General features: G+C 43.6%; 1 protein-coding gene across 1 annotated transcript in view; it reads right to left on the bottom strand.

Moving 5' to 3' along the window:
- ESYT3 (extended synaptotagmin 3) overlaps positions 1 to 15124 on the bottom strand; it is a 235185-nt gene that overhangs the window by 117271 nt on the left and 102790 nt on the right. The window contains exons 5-6 of the mRNA XM_085647487.1: positions 4620 to 4689; positions 169 to 258 (exon numbers count right to left, since the gene is read on the bottom strand). Coding sequence (XP_085503613.1) covers positions 169 to 258; positions 4620 to 4689 — 160 coding nt within the window. The remainder of the gene's footprint in view (positions 1 to 168; positions 259 to 4619; positions 4690 to 15124) is intronic.

Below are 15124 nucleotides of genomic sequence, written 5' to 3'. Positions count from 1 at the left end.
CGTGTCCCTTCCTGCACTCTTGCTCCTTCCACCCGCTGCCCACAGTAGAGGAAGAGGAGCATTGAACCTTTCCACGGGTGGCTGAAAACACGGGTCGCTGGTGTAGGGGGTCAAAAGGAAACTACTGCAGTTGCAACTGAAGGGTCTAAGCAATGTGACGTCACTTACCGGCTTCTGAATAAAGAACATCGTCACAGCTCCAACGAAGGGCGCTTCGGCGAGGAGCGGGGCCAGCACCACCCGCAGAGTGCCGTGTAGCTGAAAACAGCACAGAGGGCAAGGCATTAAAAAAGCAGGTTGTGAAGAACAATTAGATGAAATCCTAATTAAATATGAAAGGGAAAACATTTTTCATTTTGTTTGCGCTCTCAAAGAATGCTACCTGCAGTGCTTAATTTGTACAAGACTAAGTGCCACGCTCAACGTCTTCCTTAGAAGCCTGCTGGAACTGCTGATGGTTGGGGTGGACTAATACCACAGCTTCATAGTCTTGATTCCACCCCACGCCTCTTTCTTCCACTACCAGAGACTCCCTAGTATTCTATTTCGCTCCTTCCAATTCTTTTTCCTCACTGCTATCCCCCCTTTGTCACTGTTTTCCAGTCTTCCTCTTCCTCATCTTCTCTTTTGTTCTTTGTTAGACCCTGATAATGCAAAATTAGTCCTGGGTCCTAAACATGTGTGTCAAAGAGCCCGCCTGCAACCATAAGGCTCAGACTAAGCACCGCTACAAGCACTGTTATACCATGCGCTGCCTGATGAAGTGCAGTCATTTCCTGGTCTGCACAGATACAGAAGACAAGGGAAAGGCTTTAGCAAAGACATCAGTAGGTGACCGTGTTGAAAACACAACAAAACCACTTCTTCCTCTCTTGGTCTCTCAAAGCCCCTTGAAGATTTTAAAACAGCATCTGTCCTGAATGTGTTTCTTTGGTACAGTGCCAGCCCGCCATTACAAAGAAGAGGACTTTTGGATCCAGGCAACAGCCTCCATGGCCTACCATCTCGTCTTTGAACTTATTCAAGGTAAGATATTTCTCTAGGGCAGTGTTTCCCAAACTGGGGGTCAGTCACAAGCTGATTTTTGGTGGTTCGGGAAAGTCCAAGCAATAAAGATGCCTTTGAATTCTGTATTTAAATTGTCACATTTGCTGCGCTTCAAAGAGGTGAAATGTCAGGCTACGCCTCCTGACAGACTGCTGCTTATGTTTTTAACATGGGATTGGTGTTTACCACCTCCTCTCACTTAGAAGTCAGAGAAAGAAAAGTTAAGTGAATTATGCCTTTCACAGCGAGTGTGAAAGGAAAGGTGGAGGATGCCATTTTTTTGTAACACACAACAAAATGAAAATACCAACAAATTATCTGTATAATGTTCAGCAGTTAGAAAAGCACAAGTGAAGCACATTTTTTCTAATTCTGAAGTATGATGAAAACAAAGATTTTATTAGGATCAAAACAAAGCAAGACACTACTTGATGAAGCACAATTGATAAAAACTCACTGAAACCCTATTGCCACACATTATCATTCGTGTACAGTATAGTTTTATCAGTAAAACTGTATGTCTGTGCAAATGTAGTGGCTATTTCAATGGAAAATGTGCTTTCTCTAAATTGCAGTGCGCTTCTATGCAGTGGCTTAATTACAGAAAATAGTCCCCATATTTCCCATAAAGCCAAGTTGGGCGCAAAAATTTGTTGCGCTTAAGATTGGGTCGTGGTTCTATAAAGTTTGGGAAGCACTTCAAGGGTTTATTCCTATTACTCAATATGTACATACATATAGCGTATTAGGACTGTGTGATTTTACTATGCATAGTCACTGCATATCATAGAGTGCCTGTAATATCACAAAGGAGTTAATCGCATTTTTTCAGGGATGTTTACATCTGGCAACAAATCTACATGACTATTACAAATCAAGGCTGGGTGGTAGTTAGTGCAACTGCAACTTTTTCACAGAACTGTTGGGTTTTCTAGAAAGATGGAATTTCACAGGCAGACTCAAGAGGGTTTATCTGCTCTCTTCAGGATATTCTCATAATCTCCTCCACTCCAACAGTGCCACAGCCAGCTCCAAAAAGAAAGTACAATTTTTTTTTGTTAATGGCAATTACGATTGCGACTAGGCCGTTTCTAAGCGCTCCTGTTCGGTCACCAAGTATTAATTTGCCCTGAACAACAGTTAGGAGAATCTGAGACTAGAAGTAAACCATACCTCTACCCTAAGCCCTTCAGCCAGACATCCTTCCTTGAGCCTTAGATCACATCTCTCCTTTACCCAATAGACTCCCTCTCTCCCTCTTAGCGTCTTCATCACAGCCCCACCCTTGACCCCAATAACCTTAACACTCTACTCTACTCCCTTAACTCCCAGACCACATCTCTTTCCATAGCCACAGAAGCCATCCACTCCCTTAGCCACGACCACATCTGCTTTCTCGTCTAGACCACATTCCTTCCTATAACCCCAGCTATATCCTCTCTCTAAGCTGTGGGCCATGTTTTCTGCCTCACTTAAGGAAGGGCTGGTTCATTATGGCCCCAACTCACAAGAAGATCTTGCATATGGCTAGAAGGGCTGGCCTGGCACCTCTGGGGTGAAGCGGTCACTTCTCGTCCACTTCTGAAGAGCGAGATAGCTCACAGAGTGCGACTCAAATGACTGGGGGTGTGCAGGTCACAGGTTTGAATCCCAGCAGGGCCGAGAAGACTAGTTAACCTTCTGAGGGTGCTATATTAAGTAGTGTTTTGAAAGCAGGAGTACTTGCTATTTATAGCACTATGTAGAGCACGTGAAGTAAAAACAACTGTTTATTATTATTCTGCTCTAGACCACTGCTGGTGCACAGGTACAGACAGCAAATAGTAAAAGGGAACAACCCCTGACACTGGCGTGGAGAATACAGTGGAGGGGTAAGAAAAGGCCTCCTGCTGCCTAACCCTACATGAACCCATAACCAACAATGGGCTGGGATGTGGCCTGAGTAATTACCAGTGGCCGATATTAAATCAAGCATTTCATCCATCACTTTTTTGTATACTTCAATGTGACACCCTAGATGGGACAGGTATGCCCAGACATGGGTCCCGTGCACACTGTCACTTGAACCACGCTATACCTGGCTTTTGAGCCCTAAGGCATAACGGGTACTGGGTTCTTTGAGTTCCAGTACAGGGAGGGCCTGTCAGTTCGGACTGGACCGTTCCCATGAAGAGCAGGGTCAAGACTGATTGGTATATAGCTGGGTCCAAACTCAGGAGGCATGGTGTGCAAAATAAGGATAGACTTAGATGCGGCCCAAGTAATCACCAATATTAATTCAAGCATTCCATCCATCACTTAAAAAAATATATATATTTCAACCAGTCTCCGTGCATCTTCTCACAGACAGCACCCAACCCTGTTTTGCAAAACAAAAATATGTCTGTGCCTACCATTGCCAGACACCGTAACCAGAGGCAGCCAAGCAGAGCTGCCGAAATTGGGAACAATGCCCAAAATACAGGAGGAAATGGAGGGCGGAGCTTCAGGGTGCTCTCGCCACTAACCCAGACTGCAGTTCGATTGTATAGGGAACTGACACATTGCTTGTGCCTTAAGAGCAACATTCCATATTGGCTCATTCAAGAGAGGTGAGTGTTGCCCAAAATCACATCCAGTGTCTCTTGCTTTAATGCATAACAAACACCTGTGACATTAGGTCTAACTGGAAATATTGTCAACATGCATAATCGGAAAAGACTCCCACTTGCGTTCTTCTGTTGCTGCTGCAGAACAAACACAGGGAATCTCCCCGAGTTATCTAATGTTTTTTTTAAGGTTCACGAAACTGTGGCCATGTTAACTTGTAAAAAAAAAAAAAAAAAAAAAAAAAAAAAAAAAATTTCTTTGATTTGCTTATAGTGGCATGTTTTGCTCAACTCTATATACAACTACTGATTATAGCCAGGACATGTATTAAATGTATGTAGAAATAAATTGGACAGTGGCCTATTATATTGAGTCTTAACCAGGGCCACTGGGATTGTGATATTCACTAGAGTTTTCCAAATAATCATGGTTTTATCTCATGTGCCACAGATTCCATCTGCTGCATAATTTGCAGATTTCAACATCACTTTACATTTGCTATAGTAAGGCGTTAATGAGGTGAAACGTTTGTCCAGAATGCCTAAATGTGGGTTTAAATATCAATATTACGTAATACTGTAGGATAATGTGCAGCTTTATTTTGCATAATATACCTTTTACTGCTCCATAATTTAGACAACCGTATTAGATAATTTGTCCACCCACTGCCAAAAAACTGTCCATAGAACCATTGCCTCAACTTATTGTAGCTATACATGACTTTACTGCTACATAACACAAGACGACTTACTTCAAAATCAATAACTGACGTAATGGGGAGTGTTGAGTATTATTTCAGAAGGGCCGCTTCCATTTCGGTGTTCTCAGCTACCAACATCGATAAACGTGCACAGAGTGAATTTAGATGGAACTCATTTACGTAGTCAGTGGCTATCCCGAAACGCTGCATGGATCCGTCCCTCCTGGGCCAGTGTTGGACACCACTACGGTAAAGTAAATCCAAAGTGTGCCCTTCCACTCACCTGCATCCCTTTGATTCCAGCTTTGCATAACTTCTTCACGTCTGCGTTAATCTCACAGTTCCCTATGTAGCTGCAAAAAAAAAAAAGTAAAGATTTTGTCAGAAGTGTAGGGCAGCGCAGACTAATAACATTGTTAAACTGTTGCAACGTGTCCCACTGAATTAATACAAGTACATGTGATTGTATGAGTGAGACGGCAAGTTGAACGGTGCACAGCACAACCACAATTATTTGGCGGCCCAACATTCAGTGCTCATGGAGAAACCCCGACCTGTTGCACAAAGATGGCTCTGTCAGGGTCTTGAATTCACTAACATTTTAAAAAGTCGTTTTTCTCGAACTTTGGTGTATTTTGGAAATAATGTGGCTAGGCCACACAAAGCGTGTGAGAGGATGTGGTATCAGCTGATGGGGGAAGTGCTGGAGCACATAATGACTGAGCGCAAGGTTGGCCTGGCCAGTGATGAGGGGCAGAAGAAAGTGTGTGAACCTGGACGGGCCTGAGCATTGGAAAGCAGTGCGCCACAGTTGTGCAGGGAAAAGAAAACCGATTGAATTGTACTAGACAATCAGATAAAAATGATGCCGAATATTTTTTAAATCAACAGTATTGAACTTTGGGTATTTCAGACAACCCTCCAACCTCCCAACCCTCTTGTGTCAGGCAGTAAGCAGGGAGACTCAAGCGAGGGCTATGATGGGCAGAGAGGGAGATGGCCAGTTAGAGCGGACATCACTCTTTGCAGATCAGCGAGTGTGAAGATCTCAGTAATTAAGGCATTTATCTTCAACCGGGGACTACAACACTTGAAAACAGGGCCTGGGCCGCGTGGTCCTGATCGAGAAGACATCAGTTTTATTGGTGCACTTGGTATGTGGTGATCAATCATTGGGTCACTGCCCTCAATTTGTGATATCTACTGGGTGGTACTGGGGTCAATGGAGGACATGCTAGGTTTTGTTACTGGCATCTGCACAGGGCACAATCATACTTTAGTGTGGCCAGCTAGCTGTGTTTGTTTTCATGAGGGCACCTTCCACACAAAAGCGAGGTTCCCATATTAGAGTGGAGTCTTCTTCTGGCATCTTTTGATGCCTTTTATATACAGGTTGATATAGTCACTATGTTATACTGTGACCTGCCTGGTGTGAGGAGGAGTGCTGATACAGATACAAATGACCTGTGCTCTTATTGGATGGCTGAGTGGCAAAGTCATCCTCTTGGAGCTGTGGTGTAAAACTGTGAGGCTGGAGGATTTGTCGGGCGACTGTGCATCTAACCCTTCTAATGTTCCTGAATCCAGGTGCTTAGAGGCTGACTGACCATGGTATTACTGTTGATACAGATATCTGAGCTGGAAAAGCGGGTGATGTTCAGACTAGGGTGCTCTATGTGCCATGGACACGGGTCTCCCTAGTGGAGAGTGTTGTTGCTGTTTCCATTCTGTACTGTTAATGGCTGTACAAGGAATATTCAGTTTAATGTGTTTCTGGCATTTGTGAGACTGGTGGTGGTTAGTACAGTAAGTGGAAATGTAATAGCACGCTATGGCAGATCTGCGCCATGCATTTGTGGCGTGAACCCCACCACGCCCCTCTTTTCATGGTACATAGGTGAACGATCAGAAAGTGTTTCCACTTATCGGGTAGGTTTATTACATTGACATACATGTCCATCCCCAAGTCAGTCCTTTGGCCCCCGCAACTGACAATTGTCAGGTGGTTGAGAGCGGTCAAAAGAGAGAAGCAACCACTAGCCTAGAATCGGGGATAGGGCAGAAACAAACACCCAGAGGAATGGAACCATCCCTACTTGTCTTAAAGGAGAAGACTTAACTCCCTGTTTATTATTTCAAGGTGAAAGGGTCCATTTCTGGTGGGATTTCACTTGTAAGAATTTTAAGATGTATGGAGTGGTGGGGGAAGGGCGCAGATGCAATTATACGGGAGTTCCCAGAAAAAAACCAAGTCAAGGGGAATTAGGGTTGATTAAGGCACTGATAGTGGATACATCTCAAAACCAAACCAGCATTAGCAAAAGCAACAGGTGTAAGCAGTCAAGCTAGTGCGCTGTTTAATTTTGAAGATATTTTTTACTGCAAGCATAAGTCACAAAACGAAAAAAAAATAGAAAGCGCGCTGCGTCCTAAACGTTGGAGTCATATGCTTCTAATAAAAAATCAAAAAAAACTGTAAATCAAAAAAAGAATTGCATACAATTTTAATAGATCAGTATTCGTGTTTCCTAGCAAAGATCTATGCTTGGAAGAGGTATATGAATTTAAACCTTCAAACATGCGTCACATGAAAATATGAATTTTATTGATACAAAGAAAAAGAACTACTCTAACCTATAAACATACGGTTGACATAAAATTAAAAAGGATAAACAAGGGAAGAAAAAAAGCACTAGCAAAGTCAAGTACTCGGCCACATAGCACCGAAATTAATTTCTTTTTAGATGGATGTGCGGGTGATCAGCGTACAGCATGCACTGTAAGTTACGGTATTTTTCCTGATGTGGGCAGAAGCAAAATGTTGAGACAGCTGAACAGACCAATGAATGGCGACAGCTGCCCAAAGGCTCAGCTTTGTAAGCATATATCACAGGTCTCTAAACTTTGATAGTGAGAGCTACTTCTGATAAGTCAAACACATCCTTAGCTGCTGTCTAATACAGAGTAAAGAATAAGAGAAAGAAGTAACGCGAAGTAGAATAAGGAGAAAAGAAAGGAAGAAAAGGAACAAAGGAAATGAAGAGGGCAAGGAAGAAGAAAAGGAGGGAGGATGGGAGGGAGGGAGGGAGGGAGGGAGCGTTGACAGAAGGGAAGTAAGAGGGAGAGCAAGGAAGGCGAGATAAAGGGGAGAAAAAGACAGAAGGAAAAAGTGGAAAAACGGAAAGAACGAAGGAAGGAAAAAAGAAAGAAGGAGAAAAGGAAGCAGTGTGAGAAGGAACAAAACCGAACGAAGAGAGGGAAAGGAAAGAGGGACTGAAGGTGAGAAGAAAAGTAAATGGGGAATGTAAGAAAAGGAGGAATGAAGCAGAAGGTAAGGGAGGGATCAAAGAAGTAGCGAACAAGAGGGAGACAAAGGAAGGGGAGGAATAGAGATAAAGGAATGAGTGGAGGAATGAAGAAGAGGAAGGAAAGAATGAGGGGCAAAGAAAGAAGGCTAAATCAAAGAAAGGAGAGAAAAACTAGGACAGCAAAAATAAGTCAGACAGAAATGAAAGAAGAGAAAAATGAAAACAAAGAAAGAATGAGAGAAAGCAAAAGAAAGGAATTGTAGAAAAAGGAGACAGAGGAAGACCGGAAAAAAAATAAGGCGAGAAAGACTGAACAGAGGAAAGGAAAATATTAAATAAAAAATGTGTGGTGCAACTCAGTAAAATGTGTCTCTGGAATACATACAGCCTAGTCTACCTCCAACTATTTTACATTACGTTTAATGAAATAAAAATTCCTGGAGGTAAGATCGACAGGATATATCGAACCCTGGTTATTCACTGCTCCTCCACGTTACAGAAACTCCGGGAGGATTGGAAACGTGATCTAGGCCCCTTGGAGGAAGAGGATTGGGTGGAGGCCCTGGCTGCCCCACGGGAAGCGGTCATAGCGGTGCGTCTGCGCCTGGTTCAGTTTAAATATCTACATAGGGTATTATACACATAGGCGTTTATGGAGGGCGGGGTTGATTGCTTCCCCTATATGTCTCAGATGTGAGCGGGAGGAGGGTACATTCATACACACGGTTTGGCAGTGTCTCCTTAGATCGTTTCTGGAGGGAGGTTTTCAATTGTCTATCGGAGGTGCTGGGATGGGATCTTACCCGCTCGCCGAAACTAGCGCTCTTACACGTTATGGAGGAGATAGACGGCAACATCTACAAACACCACTTATTGTTGTTGGGACTTACATTAGCCAAAAGGGACAAAGCGAGGGCGTGGAAGGCGCCGGGGCATTGGCTGCATGGAAGAATGGACTGGACTTTTGCATGGGCCTAGAGAAACCCATATTCACGGCCAGGGGGTGCCCCTAAAACACTTTCAAATATGGAAAAGGTGGGCGGACTATCGGGGATTGCTCCTAGTCTGGTTCTGATAGACGGGACCCGCGTTTATAAGATTGAGCTCACAGGGGAGGATTCAGGGGAAGGGGTGAGTGGTAGTACTTTGGTGGGTGTCTTTATTCTAACATTGGAGCGGTTCTGCCTAGAGTGGGTGTATAGTGCGATGGGGGGGGGGGGGGAAGAGTTGGATTTTGGTTGTATTGCCTCTAATTTTCCTTGGGTACTATTTTGCAAGATGTCAAAGTCCATGATATATGTTCTGATTGTGCAGATGTCCCTGGGGTACAGGGCCCTTCAGTATATGTGCCACTTGACAAATAAATGGTTTAAAAAAAAAACAAAAAAAACCTGGAGGTAATGTGTTTCGGGGTGAAAGTTTTACCAGTGCCATCTGATCTCAGATATTTATTATAAGAAAGGTTTTTTCCCAAGCAACAGAACAGGATTGTTTATTGACTTGTGTGCTGCTCCCATTGCTTAATTTGAGCCGGTTGTTTCCGGTGCTCGACACCAGCACTTAAATGTCACAAGCATTGGTGTTGACAGTCTGCCACAAGGTGGAGATGTCTGGCTAATTTAGAGATGACTACAGTTAATTTTTTATTCAATATATATTAACAATGGCTATTACTGCTGCCCATGCCATTCTTATATCTTTGGGGGCCTGAAACATTCCAAATGTCACACTTGTGGGTGTGTAATGGTTAGTAATTGTGTTGTTACTATCATTGGCAGCATGGAAGGGGCAATGTGTGGTGCAAACTGCAGTGACCTCCTGACAAAAACCCTTGCACTTATTGTTCTCCAAATTGAGCACGGGCTGCTGCGTTCACTTTTTTCTACCTCACAGGACCAATGGACAGTTTAATCGCTTTAGTGTGGTTGTCAGCACGTTCATATTCCCGACAGGTCAACAGCATGCTGAAGAAGGGAATGGTGTGCGGGAACCGATCAAGGTAACCCTACTGCGTCAGCCCTTTTCCTCCCACCGCTACAATCAAAGACGTCAGCGTGACGCTGTAGTGTGCTGATGTCATCACTGTACCAGACAAACAGAAGCAGGTAGGTGCAGTGCCGCTTACTCATAGGCCCAGCACCAAGTGAGAGGCATCACTGGGAAGGGGAAAGTCTCCTCTTTTCAGTGATGACTCTTACAAAATTATTCTTGCTTGGGCATCGCAGAGCAGGAATTCTCACTAGGCACCAGGAAGCTTTTTTTTTTTTTTTTTTTTTATATAAGAGTGCGAGGGGGGTTGGTTGGTCCCACCGCGTTTGGGGAGGAGGGAATAATAAAAGTAAAGGAATGTAAGACAGACATTGTTTTTTGTGTCACATGCTCAGGGGCATTCTGCCCACTATTTCCTCCCTTACTAATCTAAACACACAAGCCACCAGTAGACATGGGAGAGTCTCCTCTCTCCAATGGCGCTACCCCACCTCAGGAAAGGAAAATATGGCAGCCATTTTATTTATTATCAAGGTAGCTCCGGGTCTATTGGCTGCCATCCTCACTGTTTATGTTGCTGAATGATAGTCCCATGTTGAACGCTGTGGTTGGTGGAAGTAAAATGTGAATGGTAAATAGCAGATTAATGACTTAAGTAGGCTGAAACACTGCCCTATGCTGTGGTGGGCGGAAGCAACATTTGAATGGCTGAATAAGTGACAATGGTTTAAGTGGGGTCAGCCACTGTGCCATGAAGTATGCTGGGGTGGGTGGAAGTAAAAAGGGAAATCACACAATAACAGGTCAATGGGCGAAGCGGCTGGCACATACATGGTGGGCAAAAACAGGAAGCACATGGCGCACCGGCAGTTTTTTAAAGGGGGCCTCGAAACGGGTCTCTTTCGGGCTCTGTTCTGTGCCCTGGCACAGACTGTCCGTTTTTTCCCGGACTGCAGTGACAGCAGGCACGGCGATGTGCGCAGCTCACTTCACTAGTGGATTAGTGACGTCATGCCAGGTGAGCGTTGTAGGGGACGGGAAACCCTCTAAAGTCATTTTCTCTCTGGATTTCCCTTCTCTTTTTGAAACTCGGGAGCAGCAACATTGTCGTGGTGTCACCAAGACTTTAAGTGCAAGCTTTCTCAATATTATATACAAACCAAAGTTGCTGCTTATTTTATGCAACTAACAACCATTGACAAAGCCAATTGTCCTGACTTGTTGTAGGTATGATGTTACTTGTGTCATATCTTGATGCAATGACAAACAGACAAATTTAAGTCGGGCGGCACACTGTGCTAAGCACACGTGTTTTAAGCCACGCCCTTAATTACATTCACACCCGTTTGAGAGAGAACCCCCTCCAAGGTTTTCATCCCACTTAAAGCCCTGTGTAGGAGTCAGAATGAGCGGTGCCAGACATCCGCTGTGTGCACACTTAGACATTCCCAGATGCGGGGGTCACGCACCTTCAGGGCAAAGGTCACTGTGCCTTTCCCTTCAGAGGTCTGGGATGGATCAGCGAGTCTAATTTCACCCAGGGTCCAGAAAACTAATGTGTTTTAACGAAAATTTAACCAGCATCAAAGTCTATTGTGAAAACCGACCCAACTTCAAGGAAGAAGCAAGGTGGGGGGGGGGGGGGGGGGGAGCACCGGTGTGAAGATGTAGTGTGAAATGACCGATGTAGTGTGAAATGACATAAGCGTGTAAAGAAATGCCAAGTAACGCGAGAGCCCCCAGCACGATGTACCATCAAGTTAGGTCCCATTTTCAGATTTCCAACGCATGCCCTTCACAACCTGGCTTCAAAATTCGCCCCATACGCACACCCATCCCATACTGTTCAATGTGCAGCGCCTCATATTCGAAATCTTCGTTCTGTTTTTCATTAAAATGTTTGAAATGTGCTCTGTTACTGTTGCGGCCAGGCACCTTTATTTCAAACACCGAGAACACATAGAATTGTTCAGTTATAGCGCATACACCACAGACTGAGTGATCTCTTGGCGCATAAAGAACAGTCATTATTACCACCTAACCCAAGGTAAGAGTTGTTTTATTGACGCTGGAAAGATGAAAAGAGGAGAGTCAACTCGTATCTGCAGATACTGGTCTCTGAAGTTCACACCACGTAGCCATTTTATGAGCAGTTTGATCCCTTTAGTGGCCCAAAGCACCATAAGACCGTGACGTCATATTCACACTGTAAACCCTTACAAATGTTTCCCTGCACCACACAGGTGGGAGTCAAATCTATATTGAGGGCAGGCTCCATACCAGATTTCCAGGCTATCCACCTAAGATGTGCAATCACTTGAAATGAAACTTATTTACATTGTCGGTGGATATTCTCAAAATTTGACATGCATCTCACCCCCGGATCCACTCTGGACACCCCTGCGTTAAACAGTTCTCAGTAAAAAGTCCTTCAAAGGTCTTCAGACTATAAAATTAAACAAAACACTTTGCTTAGAGGAGTGGGGTGAAATTAATTAACTAAATGCTTCCGCTGATAATTTATTCTACAACATTGGCAAATCCAACAGGTCCTACCCATGACACCCACAGGCCTTGACAATGGTTTTCATTTGTTTTAAGCAAAAATCCTTCGAAGATGATAGCCCTGTGTGCATGCTCACCCATGGCAGCCATCTTGGAATCATTCTTTTAAGAAAAAATATTTCAAGATTGCAGCCATGCATACATGCCTCCATTTTGAAATGGATTAAAATCCAGGTAAAGATGGCTGTCTATTGATATAGAGGGTGCTGCTGGTGAAATTATGACGGTATGGTGAAGTGGTGGTTAATATATTTTAAAAGAGAGGGAGCTCTACGGAGGAGGTAGATGCAGGGAGACACACAGAGGGAGACAAGATAGTGAATCATGCGCTGCAATGGAAGGTTATGACATCAGCAGTGGAAGGTAACATTTGGCCAGTCAAAACGCGATGCGGCCATAATGCTCCTTGGGTGGGACACAGACCAGAAAAGGGAGGAAAGCTGGGGAATCGAGAGCAGAGAATAGAGACAGACAAGAAAGCTATTGAATCATAAGTTAAGCCTACTCTAATGCTATATTAGACACAATAGGTCTGTTTGCCCCCCCACACACAGCTGAAGCTGCCTGTAGGCAAGACCTAACAAGCATTTGCAATGCAATAAGTCTCGCATTTGCAAGAGTTTAAGCTATTGACATTGTAAATGACAATGGCTTTTATTTATGTGTTTTGAAAGCTAACGCACATATAAAAGGCATTGTTATTTCTAATGCCAATAGCTCAAACTCCCGCAAATGCGAGACCACCTTAATGGTGGCCGCACCCCTATCTTAGGCGCTGCTTGCCGTATTCAGGTTACAGCGAGCTGCATCTAAAGAAACGGGCGAGGCCACCATTCAAGTGAAAACATTGTATGGGGTACGTTTACCCAAAATAAGAAATCCCAAAAGGTTCCGTAGCGTGGTCCGCTTTAAAAAGTTAAAGAGGATCGCGTTGACAAAATAAAACAAATGAAGAAGTGCAGCCACTATAGGTAAAGCGGAACTGTACCTGCAAATTATATCAATAAAGAAGCGCGGCCGCTATCGTTAAAGTGGACCACGCTGGCATTACTAATGCAAATATAAAAGTGTGCGGTCTGCTGCGTTGTAGGAAAGCACATCGTTGGTGGAATAGGGGAAAATCATTAAAGAAAATAGTACTCACAGATTAGACAAAGCAGACCATGTGACAAGACAGGTAAAAAATCCAGTCCTTATGGGAGGTTGCAAATGCAGACAAGGTGGTACCAAGGAGGGACTACTAAGCCTATTCATGAATCAAAAGCAACGATTTAGAAAGGACAGTAACACGAGTCGACTGAAAAGATGGTCGGGAAATGGGCGGAGCTTCAAGTCCGTACCTGAATACAGCATGCCTCGCAGAGCAGCGCATGTGCTGCCCAGGCTGGACCTAAAAACTTAATTGTAAACAGGAAAAATAAAGTCAGATGGCCAGCGTTCCTTCATACTCAGTGGCATAAACTATATTTGGTTCACAGCTTTACAATACCTTCATGGATGTTACTCATTTCCTGCTCCTGGACCAGGCCTTTCTGCCTCCATCACAACTCCAGCCGCACGGTTCACTGCCCTCTCTTAAGAAAATATTTCCTGATATTAGTTTAGGGACTCTTTTCCTCCCACACCTATTTCAAGGTGCCAGAAGCAGGACAGGTGGTATTGTAAACGTCAGCTACTGGGGAAAGAAGGTTTCCTTGCTTCTGGAAACATTTTTGATTGTGCACACATGACCTTGTAATTTTAAGATCATTCGCATAGATCGCCCCCTAACGTCCTGTGTGGTAGGCCACAAAAACCTCCTCATAATTAGATTTTTATAGAGAGCAAATTGTAACACATTACCTAATTTATGGAACCACGATTTACTTAGAAATATAGAAGACGGCATCTGTCTTGCTTGGAATCTATCTCATGACCACCAGAACACTGGTTTCGACAGCAGAGGATGTTCAGCTCACTGAGCCATCCTCCTACCTTTATCTATTCATCTACTGCTGCATCCTAGGTATGGATTTGGGACACTAGTAATCGAAAAATGCGGGTGTATATCTACAAATATTTTCCACAGGAAAGCGGTTAAACTAAAAAATCTTTTTAAAAATATGTGGAATAAAACTTAAAGCAATTTTTTGGGGAACTAGTTTTATATGTTGATTAGAAATTCGAAAAATGCTGCCTGGGTTCTATAGCCTAAACGTCTATAAGCAAGGCCACCAGACAGCGGGTCTTTATTACCCGAGGCTGTCAATCAAAAGGCCTCACTACCTGGGGTATGGTAAGGATTTTATAAAGACTACTACTAGTTAATCAATTCTAGAGAGATCGGAAACATTGGTTTCTGTGTTGTGAGGCTTCTGTCGACCCTCAATGGTCTCAAAGAATAAATATTCACTTATGTATGTAAAATCATTACTTTAAGGTGCTTCTTGAATGATGTGCAACAGCAATAAAAAAAATAATAAAGGCTCATCAAGACTTTTGAAATGGTCTAAAGGGAGGAGGGTGGTTCCTGCCAATTTTATTATTCAACAGCACTAAACATGCTTAGAGTTGTAGATCCATACTTATAATGGGAAAAGTGTTACTTTTTTAGGTATTTTTATATAACGCGAGCCTAGCTTAGAGGAGCACATCAAAGAGAACATTTCTGCGGTCTCGTTACACACAGCTTTAGCTTTCGGTCTCAGACGGCTTTGCATACAATACTCCACAGAGCCAGTCTTGCTCCTGATTAGATGGCTTTTGTGTCCATCTCAGTTGCCTTGCTCTTATTGGCCCCTTTTCTCCCTATTCTGTATTTGACATGCCCACATGTGCTTCTGGGTATGGCCACTGGTAAATCTGCTATTCGTACTGTTCATCTTGTTAAAAAAATAGGCACAATTGTACTTTTGTGCTCTGTTTTCGTGAATTTTCCTAATTGAAT

The sequence above is a fragment of the Triturus cristatus genome, chromosome 3_2, assembly GCF_964204655.1.
Source record: "Triturus cristatus chromosome 3_2, aTriCri1.1, whole genome shotgun sequence".
NCBI lineage: Eukaryota > Metazoa > Chordata > Amphibia > Caudata > Salamandridae > Triturus > Triturus cristatus.
This window is presented reverse-complemented; position numbering and strand designations above follow the sequence as displayed.